The 14,873-nt window shown below is 43.2% G+C and overlaps 1 protein-coding gene across 1 annotated transcript; it reads left to right on the top strand.

Moving 5' to 3' along the window:
- The first annotated feature begins 5,494 nt into the window (after positions 1–5,494).
- Positions 5,495–6,277, top strand: LOC113760065. Its single transcript, XM_027302639.1, has 2 exons — positions 5,495–5,872; positions 5,981–6,277. Exons 1-2 carry the CDS (start codon positions 5,495–5,497, stop codon positions 6,275–6,277), a joined length of 675 nt encoding a protein of 224 aa, XP_027158440.1.
- Positions 6,278–14,873: the final 8,596 nt, after the last annotated feature.

Genomic DNA, 14,873 nt, shown 5'->3' with positions numbered 1-14,873 from the left:
AACTGACTAGGGGGGAGATTTGCCATGTCATTCTCCAAGATATTTCTGCAGCGGTTGAGATTAAATTTCATCATGGGATTGTAGCGCAAACATTTGATCTGTTTTTTGAAAGACTCTTTAAGCCACCGCTAGTACGTCGGGTCCAGTTGGTCAAGTGGCAGGCAGCTGGGAGGGGGATTTTGTCCCTTAATACGGATGGTGCTCAAAGGGGAATCCAAGGATGAGTGGTGGTGGTGGAATATTACGGGATTCAAATGGTCAGGTGTTAGTGGCATTCTTAGTCTCCCTGGGGGTCAATACAAGCCTTTGCGCTGAAGCATTAGCACTTTTAACGGGGCTTCGCCTATGCTTCCAGCAAGGTTTTGTGCAGGTGCGAGTGCAGACAGACTCGCTGGTTCCAGTGGGTATATTACAACGGAGGTTCCAGTGTTCATGGCTCATTCGAAGAGAGGTACACCAAAGATGGCAGCTAGTCGCAGATCCTACACAGTTTTCGCATTGTTTTAGGGAAGCCAACAAAGTGGCTAACATCTTAGCTAATGTAGGTATCTTGCATCCGCAAGATCATGTAAGGGTATATCACCAACTCTGTTCTCTTCCACAGCTAGCAAGGGGGAAAGTTAGCTTGAATATGCTAGGCTTTCCTTCTATTAGGCTTATCAAAGGATTGTCTTGATGACCGGTCCTGGTCTTGGCTTGTAAGCTTCTGATTGGGCAATAAAAGCAAGATTTAAATTAAAAAAAACATGTGTAAACAACCTAAGATAAGTAGGTCACAGATTAAAGTCATTAAAGAGATAAATGGTGAATCACTACTGATCATCTTCTTCAAATAAAAGAAAAATCATTAAAGATGAGCAAGTCCTACGTCTTTGAAAAAAATTTCTTTTCCCTAGGATGGTAAAGCGTGGCAAAGTTGGTTGCAGATATGCTTTCTTGGAGTCATAAATTGACTGTTAGATGATGTCAAATTGAAAAGATTCTACAAATGCAGTCAAATTGTCTTACGCATGGCGTTGGCATCCATGCTTTATAGGTATTCATTGAGCAATGAACAACAGCGATTATCACCAGTGAAAGTTGAAGGTCAAAGAAGCTTTACTTTGCCCAAATCACGATACAATTAGCAATGGTGCCCTTGAAGTTGATATTAGTAAACAACAATAGCATTTGTGGACTAAATTTTGCACCTTTTCGCTAATAACTTTCTTCATAATTGTATATCTGTTGACAATGTTCTTCATAAATCTGCGAATTGACTAATTAAACCAATTTAGGCAGCACATATATTAGCGTACTATTATGTACATAATCAGCATGCAGAAAATTTAAGATGGCTAGTTTATTTTTGGTGAAATTTTTGGAGTTCTTTTATGTACAACGGAAAAGAAGTATTGGCACTTGTATAAAGTTTCATAGTTATTGGTACTTGAGTTAACGGGATATATGGTTACTAAATTTTTTTAAAATTTCTTATTGTAGTCATTGAACTCTTTTTTGCTATAAATGGTTATTTACCTAATTGAAAGGGGCTTTTTTAACAAAATAATATTTGTTCACATTAGTTGAGTGACAAAAATTTACATTTTCATAAGTTTAGAGTGACGAAAATATACATTTTTATTAATTGAGTGACCTTTTTGACTAAAGAAAAATTTAACAACTAGAATAAGGAACTCTAGAATAAAGAACTTTAAAATATCGGATGAAATACATTAAACCCTCATCAACTATACACTAAGTGGCAATTTATCTCTCCTAACCTTTTTTATGGGCAATTTTCCCCCATGCATATTATGGGGCAAAACTACGTCTAAATATAGATATTGAATCAGATTCCAAGGTCTCAATATTGATATTGGAAGGCCATTTATCGATGTCCTTGGATGATTCAGAAGGATATTGATGCATTGCTACACTTCCGCGAATCTATTGTTAAAGTGTCTCATTGTTACGTGAAACTAATAAGTCAGCAGATCATCTTTCCAACATAGGTGTTTTATATCCATTTGATAAAATTTATGATTAATTTTCTACACTGCCTAGCCTTGTAAGAGGAGATTTGAAGCTCGATCAGATAGCTCAATACTTTGTTAGAAGACACTAATTTTGAGAACATTGTCTTTTTTGTTTAATTTTCTTTCATTCCAAATAGTCATGTAATTTTGGAGGTAAGGTTCATGTCCCCTTCCATCTGTATTTTTTTTTTAATTTCATTAATAAATTTGGGCTTACATCCATCCCCCGTATACGAGATTTGCTCCTTGAAAAAAAATATTATGGGGCAAAACTTGTCCTTCTATCTTAATTATTTTTGCCTTTTTTCGCTATCATGTTCTTTTTGGTTTCTTCCTTTTTATTTTCTTTATCTGCCTTGCTATATTTGTAATTTTGTTTAACTTAATATAGTAAAGCATTGGCAGCTTGTTTATTTGTTAGTTTTCCAGCTCATAAGAAACTCTATATCACAACAAGATCTATATATTTTACATTTTGAAGCCTATTTGATCTAAAAAATCGATGGCAAAGTAGAGCTATCACTTGACTAATTATCAATAGTAATAAATAACAAAAAATTATACTGATGCTGTTGGTTTTTTTTAAATATATTTTACTATAAGTAACTTGTTAACTTTTCTTTCCTATGTGATCTATGTTATTTGAAGAGTTGAGAAATTGTTTAATCTAATTAGTTTACATGTATTTAAATTCTTAAATTATTAGGTTGATATGCTTTACATTGTAAGTTACACGAATTTGTAACAATATAGAGTTTGTGATGAATTATTAAGATAAATTTATCAAAAAAAATTATGAAAATATGAGTTAAGGAAAATTAAAATGTTCAGTACAACTATTTTAGTATTGGAGAAAAAGAATTGGCTAGTGGCATGAGAGAATGGGAAAAAGAAGAAAATAAAAGGAAAAAGAAGAGGAAAGAATTGAAAAAAAAAAAGGAAAAATAATTAATATAGCAATAATGGTCTTCTCCAAACACATAATTATGGGAGTTGCAAAGTGCCTATAAAAGAAGTTTACGAGGCAAACTCTAATTCCAAGAATAATTCAGGAGGGTTTTGTGCATTTAATCCTAAAATATTTTAATCATCATTTTGTACCATTTCTCCTGATCCTTTGTTAAGGAGTTGTTAAAGCTCCTTATTGGTTTTAAAAAGGATGAACCACCATTTAAGTATAATACCTGCGAGGAAAGAATAAATTCATTGAAGTACCAAAAAAATTTTAAAAATTGGGCAACATACCATTCTTGAGAACTAATACTATTTTATTTTCTTTTTTGTATAACCCACAAGTATCCGCGTCCATTTACGGTCTGTGACTAATTCTGTTTGAACCAGATCGGGCTCTTGTGGGAAAACTCTCCCAATGTTGTCTGTAGTGGGGCCAATCCACCGGAGCCATGTGTCAATTTGAACATGGTGACCTGTCAGCTCGGCCAGGTGGGATGCCAATTCGCGCATGGCCGCCGCCTCCTAGCTGGATGGGCCTAGTGGACCGCAGCTCCCGAACCTTTCGAAGCCAACAGACGGAGTTCTAAGCGGAATCCCTCTCTAGTAGGGCTCATACTCCTATAAGAAAACTACTACCCGGAGTCCTATAAATATAGCACAACCAGACAAGATAAGGTATGCCTTTTCTACAGTAATCAATACTATTGCCCTATTCATTGCTACAACTGACTTGACCGTCGAAGTCACAATGGGGAACCAGTCCCGCTGTTCATCCCTTTGCAGGTCAGTTCGCTCACCTCGCCAGTACTAGTTCGCTCCCACTCAGTTCGCTCAGCCCGCTGCTACTTAGTTCGGATCGCGCTCTCGGCAGTCGCATCAATTGGCGCCGTCTGTGGGAAAGCAATTCTACCTTTTGTGAATCATGTCGAGGACAAGATCCCAAAGAAACGCTGACGAATCCAAGGGGAACATGCGAAGTGACCCCCAAAATCTCCGTCAAGGTCCAACTCCTAGGGATGAGGGGATGGAGCTCTCCCAAATCCTGCTTGGACAACTAGTGAAGGCGGTGGCGGAAAATCTGCCTACTTTCAAAACCATTGTGAACTACCTAAAGGGGCAGACCAAAGACCATCATGACCAGGAGCCCAAAGCTTGGAAGACTGGTGGAATCGAACCATCGAAGTCTAGAACAAGAAGTACTTACCCCCAACAAAAGCGGGCGTGGAAGGAGCTCTCGCATGAATAGCTTGAGATTCTGGGGGCCTCTCACAGGAACTCCCGAACAGAGCACCCTGAGCCTTTTCGGGGGTTCCCGGGAAGGAGCACTCTCCAAGGAGAGAAGAGTACCAGATACAAGTTGAACTGGACCTGTCGTTAGATCCGGAGACAGATAAGTATACTGCCTCCCCCTTTGTGCCAGACATCGAGAACTACCCGTTGCCTGCGAAATTCAAAATACCAAGAATGAGTCCTATGATGCAACCACGGATCCGGAGGATCATCTATTCACATTTTTTATGCAAATGCACTTACAAATAGCTGCCGATGCCATCAGGTGTAAAACTTTCTCAATGTTTCTGGAAGGAAAAGCACGTCAGTGGTTTCAGGGATTGCCCCTTAGGTCCATTCGGTCCTTCAGCCAGCTCGTGCAACTATTTGCAGCTCAGTTTGTTTCATTACGAGCCTTCTCCAAGAGCATTGCTCACCTAATGACAATTCAGCAAAAGCCTGAGGAATCGCTGCGCGAATACATGGTGCGGTTCAATAACGAATCTCTCCAGGTCCGGGATCGGAACAATAAAGTTATCATGGCTGCTTTTATCAACAGGTTACGCATGCAGAAACTATACATCGAGTTTGTCGAGAAGCCTCCGAAGCCAGTTCGGGAAATGCTGGACCGAGCTCATGAGAAAGCTAATGCAGAGGAGGCCAATCGCTTGAAATACGCACAGGAAAGACTGAGGGATGAAAGGCGAAGGAAGAACACGGATCAGGGGGATGCACAACCTGATCAGACACGAAAGAATACATTCGACCACCTACCCAGGAACAAGCCCTTTGAAAGAGAGAGGGCCTGGACCTCCCTCACAATACCTAGGGCTCAGGTTCCGTGATAATGGAACAGAAAGGCCTCTTTTGATCCCCCCGGACAATTGGTTGGCAATAGGAACAGACGAGATCAAAACTTGTATTGCGCTTACCATCGTGACGTGGGGCATGATACGGAGAACTGTCGTGACCTCAAAAAAGACATCGAAGAGTTGATCAAACGAGGGCACCTAAGGCAGTTTATTTGGAATGGACGAATTGACAAGAGGCATAGGAAGTACAAACGAGACCGTACGAACTATTCACGTGACCGACCTCGGGGTCCTCGAGACCGAACTCCCGAACAGGAAGTGCAGAACTTATCAGGGGTAATCAACACTATCGCGGGAGGACCTGTTAGAGGAGATAGTCACGCAGCTCGGTGGAGTAACCGTCCTTTTCCTAGCAGAGAGAATCTGAATAAATGATTGAAAATGTGCGAAGAGATCATTTATGGGCCAAAAGACGCGGTACCCCTTGCTTTCAATAATCACGAGGCTATCGTGATAGAAGTTATAACGCGCAACTACAAAGTAAAGAAGGTGTGCATAGACAATGGGAGCGCCATTGACGTGCTATACTACAAAGCTTTTAAAGAGTTGCAACTGGAAGACAAGCAGTTAATCGCAGTCCAAACTCCCTTGATTGGTTTCGTAGGTCCACTGATTAGACCTGAGGAAATGATAACTCTTATGGTCATGGTAGGAGTGTCGCCGAAATGTCGAACTGTCCCAATATACTTCGCGATGGTGAAAAATCCGTCGTCGTATAATATGATCCTGGGACGGCCTACCCTGAATGCACTCCGAGCTGTTTGCTCAACTCTACACCTTAGCATAAAATTTCCCACGCTTGCGGGAGTAGTTGATGTGCAAGGGGATCTAGAGGTAGTTCGGGACTGCTAAATCGCAACTCTCAAGGGCAAGGAGAAACTGGTAGCTCAAGCGGCCTACTTAGAACCTTGGGAGCTAGCAGAGAAGAAAGAGAGACTGGAGACGGACGAGGGGTCGCTCGAACTACCGATCAGCAAAGAACGGCCAGATCGGGTGCTCAAGACCTGCTCATGCCTGAGCGAACTGACCAGGAAGGCGCTAGAATCCCTTCTGGCAGAATATGCAGAAATTTTCACCTGGAGTGCGGATGATATGCTCAAAAATTTGCCTGAACTAGCAGTTCACAAGCTACATGTAAACCCTAGTGTCCGACCTGTGAAGTAGAAGAAGAGGAATTTCGTGCCTGAACGGAATAAAATCGTCAAGAAGGAGGTAGGCAAGCTATTAGAGACGAAGATCATGAATGAGGTCTACTACCCGACTTGGTTGGCTAACCCTGTGCTGGTAAAAAATGATGACAAGGCCTGAAAAATATGTGTGGATTTCACCGACCTGAACAAGACTTGCCCAAAGGATTGCTACCATCTTTCCCGAATAGACCTACTCGTAGACTCAACTATGGGATACAAGATCTTCTGTTTCTTGGATGCTTTTGAAGGATACCACCAGATAGCCATGGACGAAATAGATTAGGAGAGAATCTCATTCATCATCGAGTACGGTACCTACTACTATGTCACTATGCCGTTCAAACTAAAGAACACAGGCGCGACCTACCAAAGGCTGGTGAACAGGTTGTTCAAGGACCAAATAGATCGAAATATAGAGGTCTATGTGGAAAACATGTTGGTAAATAGCAGAACTCAGGAGCAATTCATCGTGGACCTTAGAGAAATCTTCGACATCCTTCGGAGATCGCGAATGCGGTTGAACCCTAAGAAATACACTTTCGGGGTCAGGTCAGGCAAATTCCTAGGATACATGATATCCAAACATGGAGTAAGAGCTAACCCTGATAAGGAAAAGGCCATTATGGATATGGCTCCTCCCCGAAACATAAAGAAAGTGCAGCGACTAGTTGCTAGGATGGCAGTCTTGAACAGGTTCCTATTGAAATCGACAGTTCAGGGTTCTCCATTTTTCAAGGCCCTGAGAAGAGGTCCCCAGTTCGAGTGGACCTCTGAGTGCCAAAATTGCCGGCTCTAACTTCTTCCAGCCAGGAGGAAACCCTGTTTATCGCGCGGTACTAGTTCGGGATGAAGACAAGGTCTAGAGGCCGGTGTACAATGTCAGCCATACTCTGCAAGGGGCGGAGACCAGGTATTCTGTAGTTAAACGATATGTCCGAACGCTAGTTCACGTAGTACGAAAACTCAGGTCATACTTCCAGACTCACCCCATCGTGATGGTGACCGACCACCCCTTGAAACAGATATTGTCCAAGCCCGATGGTCAAATTGGCTGTGGAGTTGTCTATGACCTCAGTTACCAGTCTCGGATGGCCATCAAGGCCCAGGCGTTGGCTGACTTCATAGCAGAAGGTGTTTTCTTTGGACTGCCGAAGGCCGAACAGGCCATAGAGGCTGGCGCTGAACCGGCTGAGGCCGAACGGGCCAAAGAGACTGACGCGGAACCAATAGAGGTCGAACAGGCCAAAGAGACTAGCGTTGAACACACCGAGGCTGAACAGGCCAAAGAGGCTACTGTACAGGCTGAGGCCGAACAGGCCGGAGAGGCTAGCGTACAGGCCAAGGCCGAGCAGGCCAAAGAGGCTGCCGCATAGGCCATCCCAACCTGGATGTTGCATATCGACGGAGCTTCAAATAAAAAAAGGTGTGGAGCCGGACACCTCCTAATTAGCCTCACCGGGGAAGAACTGGCTTACGCCTTAAGGTTCGACTTTAGAGTCTCCAATAACAAGTCCGAATATGAGGCTCTGATCACGAGGATAGAAGTAGCTCAGAAATTGGGGGTTGAATCGCTAAGGGTCCATAGCGACTCGCAACTGATAGTGAACCAAGTCCTAGGAAATTACGAAGTCAAGGAAGAACCGCTGAAAAAATACGTTGCCAAGGCACATGAACTAAGGAGTCTGTTTAAACAGTTTGCACTCGAACAGATTCCTCGGAGTCAGAATAAAAGAGCCGATGCCCTTTCCAAGTTGGCATCCACCTCGTTTGGCACGCTGAACAAAGAAGTGTTGGTGAAGGTCGTCAAAAGGCGGGCGTATGAACAGTTGGACACTACAGTGATTCAAGTGATGAACTCATGGATGGATCCTATTGTGCGGTACTTAACCACCGGGGAGCTCCCTTCAAGCAAAATAGAGGCTCGAAAAATTCTTCTCAAGTCACAGAGGTGTGTGCTCACGGATGGAGTACTGTATAGGAAATCCTACTTGCGTCCGTGGCTGAAGTGTGTGACACCGGAGGAAGGGGGCTATATCCTGCGTGGACTCCATGAGGGCATCTGCGAAAATCATGTTGGCCCTTGAGTTCTGGCCAAGAAAGGGATGCTATCCGGATATTACTGGCCCACCATCTTCCGTGATGCAGCCGAACTGGTGGTGGGGTGCAGGTCATGCCAATTGCATGCACCAATTCATCACGCCCCAACTCAGGAGATGGTTTCTCTTTAGAACTCGTAGCCGTTCTTCCAATGGGGAATTGACATGCTCTCGATTTGTTTCCCCGAGCTCCAGGAAGTTACGAGTACCTAGTAGTGGCCATAGACTACTTCACCAAGATGGTGGAAGCCGAACCACTCAACACCATCAGCAGCAGGTCGGTCCAAAAATTCTTCCGGAGGAACATAGTCTGTTAGTTTGGCATACCACGAGCCCTGGTCTCGGACAATGGCCGACAATTCAATAGCAATTCCTTTTGAGATTGGTGCTCCGACCTCGGGATTCGGCAACACTTCACCTCTGTGGGACATCCTCAGGCTAATAACCAGGTAAAAAACATCAACAGAACTATATTTCGAGGTCTGAAGACTCGAATAGAGTCTGCCCGGACTGAATGGATGGATGAACTACCTACCATACTCTGGGCTTATCAAAATACGCCTCGAACTGCCACCCAAGAAACTCCATTTGCCTTAACCTATGGAGAAGAAGCAGTAATTTCGGCAGAAATTGGTGTACCATCGAGCAGGGTGCAGAATTTTGTAGCCCAAGATAACGAGGGAGAAATGCGGTTCAACTTGGACTTGCTCGAATTGAAGAGAGAGAAAGCAGCTATAAGAATGGCTAAGTACAAGGAGCTGGTCGCGCGGTACTACAATGCTAGGGTAAGACACCTCTTCTTCAAATCAGGGGATCTGGTCCTACAACAAAATTCAGTAAGTCGGGCTCTAGGCATGAGCAAACTGGATCCGAACTGGGAAGGCTCCTATGTGGTGAGGGAAGCAGATTGCGCAGGGTACTATAAGTTAGCCCATCTCAATGGAGAGGAAGTCCCGCGTACATGGCACAATTCGAATCTGAAGGTTTTTCATTAAAATCATTTACTCTGCCTATGCATGACCTGAGCTGTTTTGCATAGATCTGAACAAGATAGAACTCTGTTCGCACAGAGGTACTCAGTTAAGGTCGAATTGTTTTGTGTAAAGTAGAAGTCAGTTCGTACAAAGTTAGTTCGCGCATGAATGAGTCAGAATTCTATTCGCGCAAATGTATTCAGACGTTTTGACAAGAAAGATATGAATGGAAATTTTACTAAGTGTTGAAATAAGATTTCATTCATTCAAAAGCAAATTTACAAGTGAGTTCATACAAAAGCGAATTGGCTCTACTCAGTTCCATCCTACACCCTATGCTACATCCTATCTAATTCTCCCATTGGTGCTCTTGCTTGGGCTCAGGGGAGGTCGCAGGTAGTGAGGGGTCAGCCACAAGATCGGCCAGCTTCCGTCCGTGCGCATATCCCTCCACCAGCCGGTCTATCTACACGAGCGCTCGAGAATTATAGCTAGGCCATCTCCCGAGGTCAAAACCGAGCAGGTTCAGGGCTCGCACGTCGTCCATCGCTCGCGTATAGCCGATCTGAAGAATTGGTTCATTCAGGATGGCCAGGTCATTCAAGAAGTCCTCTGACCTCTTGAATTCCTGAACATCCAACTGGCGACTCTCCTCAAAGGCTGCATCGATCTGATTGGACAGTTCGGCCTACCTCTTCTGCTCGGGCTCTCTAATTGAGCAGTCAGGTCGGCGCTCCTTTTCTCCTCCAGCTTGCAACTGGTGTGAGCTTGCACGAGCTGCTTCTTCAGAGACACGATCTCCTCTGCTTCTTCAGAGACACGATCTCCTCAGCAGCAGCATCAAGCTGGTCCGACAACTTGTCTTTGGAGGCCCCAACTTGTGATAGCGTCTCCTTCATGTTTTCGAACCTCTTTGAAAGGTCGGACCCAGCCACGTTTACCTGACAGTTCAGGAAGCAAGCCCAAGGTTAGCATATCAAGCAGAAGAAGGGAAACATGAAAAAAGAAGGGATGCGTAGGAGGTAATTTGGTACCAACCTGATTTGTGCTGAGGTAGCAGTGTTCGAGCAGCTCGAAGTCAGGCGCCATACAGATGAAATTGTAGTCCCATGGGAGAACTGCCCCCCTGCGAAATTCCCGAGCTGCCTCTGGGTACTGGGCTCGGTCGTTGATCGACAATCCCCACTTTGGACAAAAATGCATGAGGTGAGGGTGCGAGCTCAGTTCGATTTGCTGCTTGAGATGAACCACGTTCCTCTATCGCCATATAGTAGAAGAGGATTCGGAGGACACCTGCTGCTCGGCAGAGTTTATCCTATAGTGGCCAAGCTGGTGGGAGGTAGGTGCAAATCCCTCCGCCCGAACTGGCGAGGAAGTCACCTTAATCCGCGCCCTCTTGGCCGTGGACTTCTTACGCTTCTTTTTTCCTTCCTCGTCGGCAGAGGAGGACTAAGCTGGTGCCTGCGGAACAGGCACTAGTGGGGGAAGTGGAAGAGCTGAGCTAGTAGGGGCGGTAGAGGAAGTAGGCATAGGTTTGCTCGAGTTGCCAATTTCACCTATGGATAGTTGCGAGAACCTCTTCACTACAAGAAAGGAAGGAATGGTCAGTACAAGCAACACTAGGGAGTTCGCGCAAAAGAAAACAAAAAAAAGGAAAAAGTTACGGCCGGCAAGCTCATCCGGGGTGAGGGATCTGACATGAAAGACAAGAGCAGACACCTCTGCCCTGATCAAACCAGCGGACTAGAGTTGGGAATTATTGAACTCCTTCACGTTAAGCCTTAGGTCCGAACTGAGTAAGCGGTCCAGTTCGGCCTCAGGCAGAGGAGGGGGAATAGAATCAGTGACCTGGGTCTCCTCCCTCCAAGTCAGTGGAGGAAACCCAATGTTCTTCACAAAAAGAACTGGGCTTTCCATGTCCGAATTGAGGAAGAAGCCCCAATGAACAGCTCACGGGTGGGATATTTCGCTCCACTCCTTCGAGCGAAGTAGAACCAACCATGGACGTGGCCAATGACCTTCATCTGGAAGAATGTCCTAAATAAATCTAAGGAGTAGGAGATTTCAAGAAAGCGACATATGATGAAGAAGCCTAAGATTGACCGAACTGCGTTGGGGATGAGTTGGGTTATTCGAATACCTCAGAAAATAAGAATCTCAAAAAGAAAGTTGGGGATAGGAAGGCGAAGACTAGCTATGAGCTGATCCTTGTAGGTGGCCACAAACCCAGGGGGAGGTCGGCTGGCGAATTCCCCAGGTCCAACAACCCTAGCTTCGAACTGGAGGGAATGTCATATTTCTCCACCAGTTCGTCCACACCCTCCTGCTCCAGGATAGGAGGGATCACATCGACCTCCCCGAAGTCGGTGTCAGGTCCTCTGGAAGCTCCTGCCCTAACCTGAACTGGACCTGTTTCAAGTGGAATTGCTTGGGCAGCAGTTCCAGCAACTGTTTGGGCAAGTTGGTCGGGCTGATTCATGGTTTGAACAGGAGAGCGAACCGGGGATGAAAGGTATTCTGACCCTGACGAACTAGGAGAGGACGAACTAGAAGAAAAAGCAAAAGAGATGACCTCTACGTGGATAGGTCGGGCTATCCTATGCCTAGGGATCGAGCTAGTGATATCAGAATGCTCAAAACAAGAAGACATAAAAGAGAGAATAGGAAACTTACTAGTGAGGCTAGGAGAAGACAGTTCGGATGCCAAGTGATATCTAGGGGAGAGGTACGGGCTGACTCTCGACTGAACTCATAACAAGACGCACGAACAGACTCGAGAAGGAATGAGCTGTTTGAACTGCTATAAAATTGAGGGAGTGGAGAAAATGAAGAAGAAAGCGTGAAAGTGACATCTGGTGGGGCCTATTTATAAGCCACCAGAGTGGGAAGATGAAGCGTTTCGAATTAAAATTCAAATTTAATACCGATAACCGTAGCACTGTGCGACGATTGGATTGGTAACTATCATTATGAAACAACATGATGGTTGAAGTGGCGATTACGTGAATGAATGTGACGGTTACTCGAGCAAAGGCAATGTCTGCAAGACTATGGGTCCCATACCGAACTAACGCGTCATCTCAAAATTTGGTCCAGACTCATGCGACTTTTCGATAACTCTAGACTTAAAGAGGGGCTAGTGCAGTGAGGCCAATCCACCAGAGTCACGTGTCAGTTCGAACATGGTGACCTGTCAGCTCGGCCAGGTGGGATGCCAATTCGTGCATGGCCACTGCCTCCCAACTGGATGGGCCTAGTGGGTCGCAGCTCCCGAACCTTTTGGAGCCAACAGACGGATCCCTAAGAGGAATCCCTCTCTAGTAGGACTCATACTCCTATAAGGAAACTATTACCCAGAGTCCTATAAATATAGCACAACCAGACAAGACAAGGTACGCCTTTTCTAGAGTAATCAATACTGTTGCCCTACTCATTGCTATAACTGACTTGACCATCAGACTCACAACGGGGAACCAGTCCCGCTGTTCATCCCTTTGCAGGTCAGTTCGCTTACCTCACCGGCACCAGTTCCCTCTCACTCATTCGCTCAGCCCGCTGCTGCTCAGTTCGGATCGCGCTCTCAGCAGTCGCATCATTGTCTTTTTTATTTCCATGAATTTTGAGCACTAATACTATACCACGAAATCTCTGTTGCTCTAAATTTATTTTCAACTTTGCATTCAAAGATTTTCATCTAACCGTAAATCATATGGTATTGGAGTCAAGTAAAGTACAAATTAAAGAATATCAATGTAGGTAGTATGGATTTATTATTCATGGGGGTGAGAATTACAAATGGAGTTACACTGAATTACAAATCGAATTCGAAATGAATTTGGTAAATCAAATATGATAATTTGGTAATATAGTAGATATATATGGTGACCAGTGCACTTGTTGAATTCAAAATAATCGGTAAGGGGTTTTCCAATTCAGTACGTACCAATTTCAAATTCAAATACAAAAATAATGAGTATGACATTGTATATTAACTGATACGCCGATATCCTACTGTAGGCATCACTTTTGTAGCATTACACACCCCTAATGGGGACTTCATCCTAACGCATTTGCAGGTTTTTTGCATCAACATCTTTTACACCAATGAATGTATACGGGATCCTCAGTGTCACCTTTTCAATGGCAATTCAGTGCAACTTTTATATTTTTGTCAAGTGTCGTATTTATTTAACTTCTATATTTACGTTAAGTGTCTTATTTATTTAACTTATTATATGCTATTTATTTAAAGTTCTTTCACCCTCACGTGATAAGTGAAATTGACACTGAATTTGATATCGAATAATGGCATAGAGGATCCCAAATGCAATGAATGGAGTAAGTTGGAATTAATGAAAAACCCACTTGAGTTTTCCTCAAGAATTGGCTAATTATAATAACCCTTTTAGACCAAAAAATAATGATAATAATAATAAAAGGGCATAAAGTTAGTACAGCTATGTATATATATATAGTTAACAAAAAAAAGTACTGGTTCACTTTCATTTGGTCAAGCATGTAACATGGCATAGAAATTGTTATCTAGTTGAGTTTGAGTTTGACTGTGAAGACATGCAATCAAAAACATACTTATTGTTTTCAACTCTTTGACGACATGAAAATGCCTAAAATGTTGACCTTCTCTTTGGCCCAGAAATGAAACGGCAGAAGCAAAGGAGCACAGGAATTTTCCTACACTTCGCATTCGATTGTGGAAATAGTTTAGGAGTGATTCATAGCTCACATAGAAAAAGAGTAACTTTTGGTGGCATTAACAAAATTTAACTTGCCCCGCAATTTTTATATACTGACAATGTAGTGATTTTTTTTTTACTAGCAACCTTGGATGTATGCTACATATGTATGATTTAAATTTTAAATTTGAATTTATATTATGTGGCATAATCTAAAACTATTTGTGTAAAAAAAATTCTTTATACTGACAGTGTATAAAAAAGAGAGTAACTTTTGGTGACTTCAACAAAATCTGACTTGTTTTATAATTCTTTGAATTGACATTTGACATGGCACTGGAAAACCATTTTACAAGGTAAATGTTCCTTATATGCTCTTTCTTGGTAGAAAATGGATAGAGTATGTGATAATATAAAAAATAAGAAAAAATGTTGTGACCACAATCCAGCATTGTATATCAAGTTGACTGTTTATAAATGTAGAAAAATGAAAAGTTAATTATTAGAGTCCCAGAAAGAGAAATAGGCAATATGATATTGATCAAAAGGAATAAAATACTACTCTAATGTTAACAAAACTCAACTTTTTTAATGGCCCTTCAAAAAAGAAAAGGAAAACAACCATAAGAAATATGGTTGACGCTGCAAGAAAGAAGCTAATTGTTTTAGTTATTAATTAATTCCACATTGAACAGATTAGACCATAAAATCTCTTGAGTGATAAAAGTAAAAACGCTGGGTTTTGGCCACCCCCCGAGGCACCCGGGGGGCACTTCTCCTCTTGATGAAGTCGAGGTATCCAATTG

The sequence above is a fragment of the Coffea eugenioides genome, chromosome 2 (genome assembly GCF_003713205.1).
Source record: "Coffea eugenioides isolate CCC68of chromosome 2, Ceug_1.0, whole genome shotgun sequence".
Lineage (NCBI taxonomy): Eukaryota > Viridiplantae > Streptophyta > Magnoliopsida > Gentianales > Rubiaceae > Coffea > Coffea eugenioides.
The sequence above is the reverse complement of the archived record's forward strand: the minus strand, read 5'-3'. Positions and strand labels throughout refer to the sequence as shown.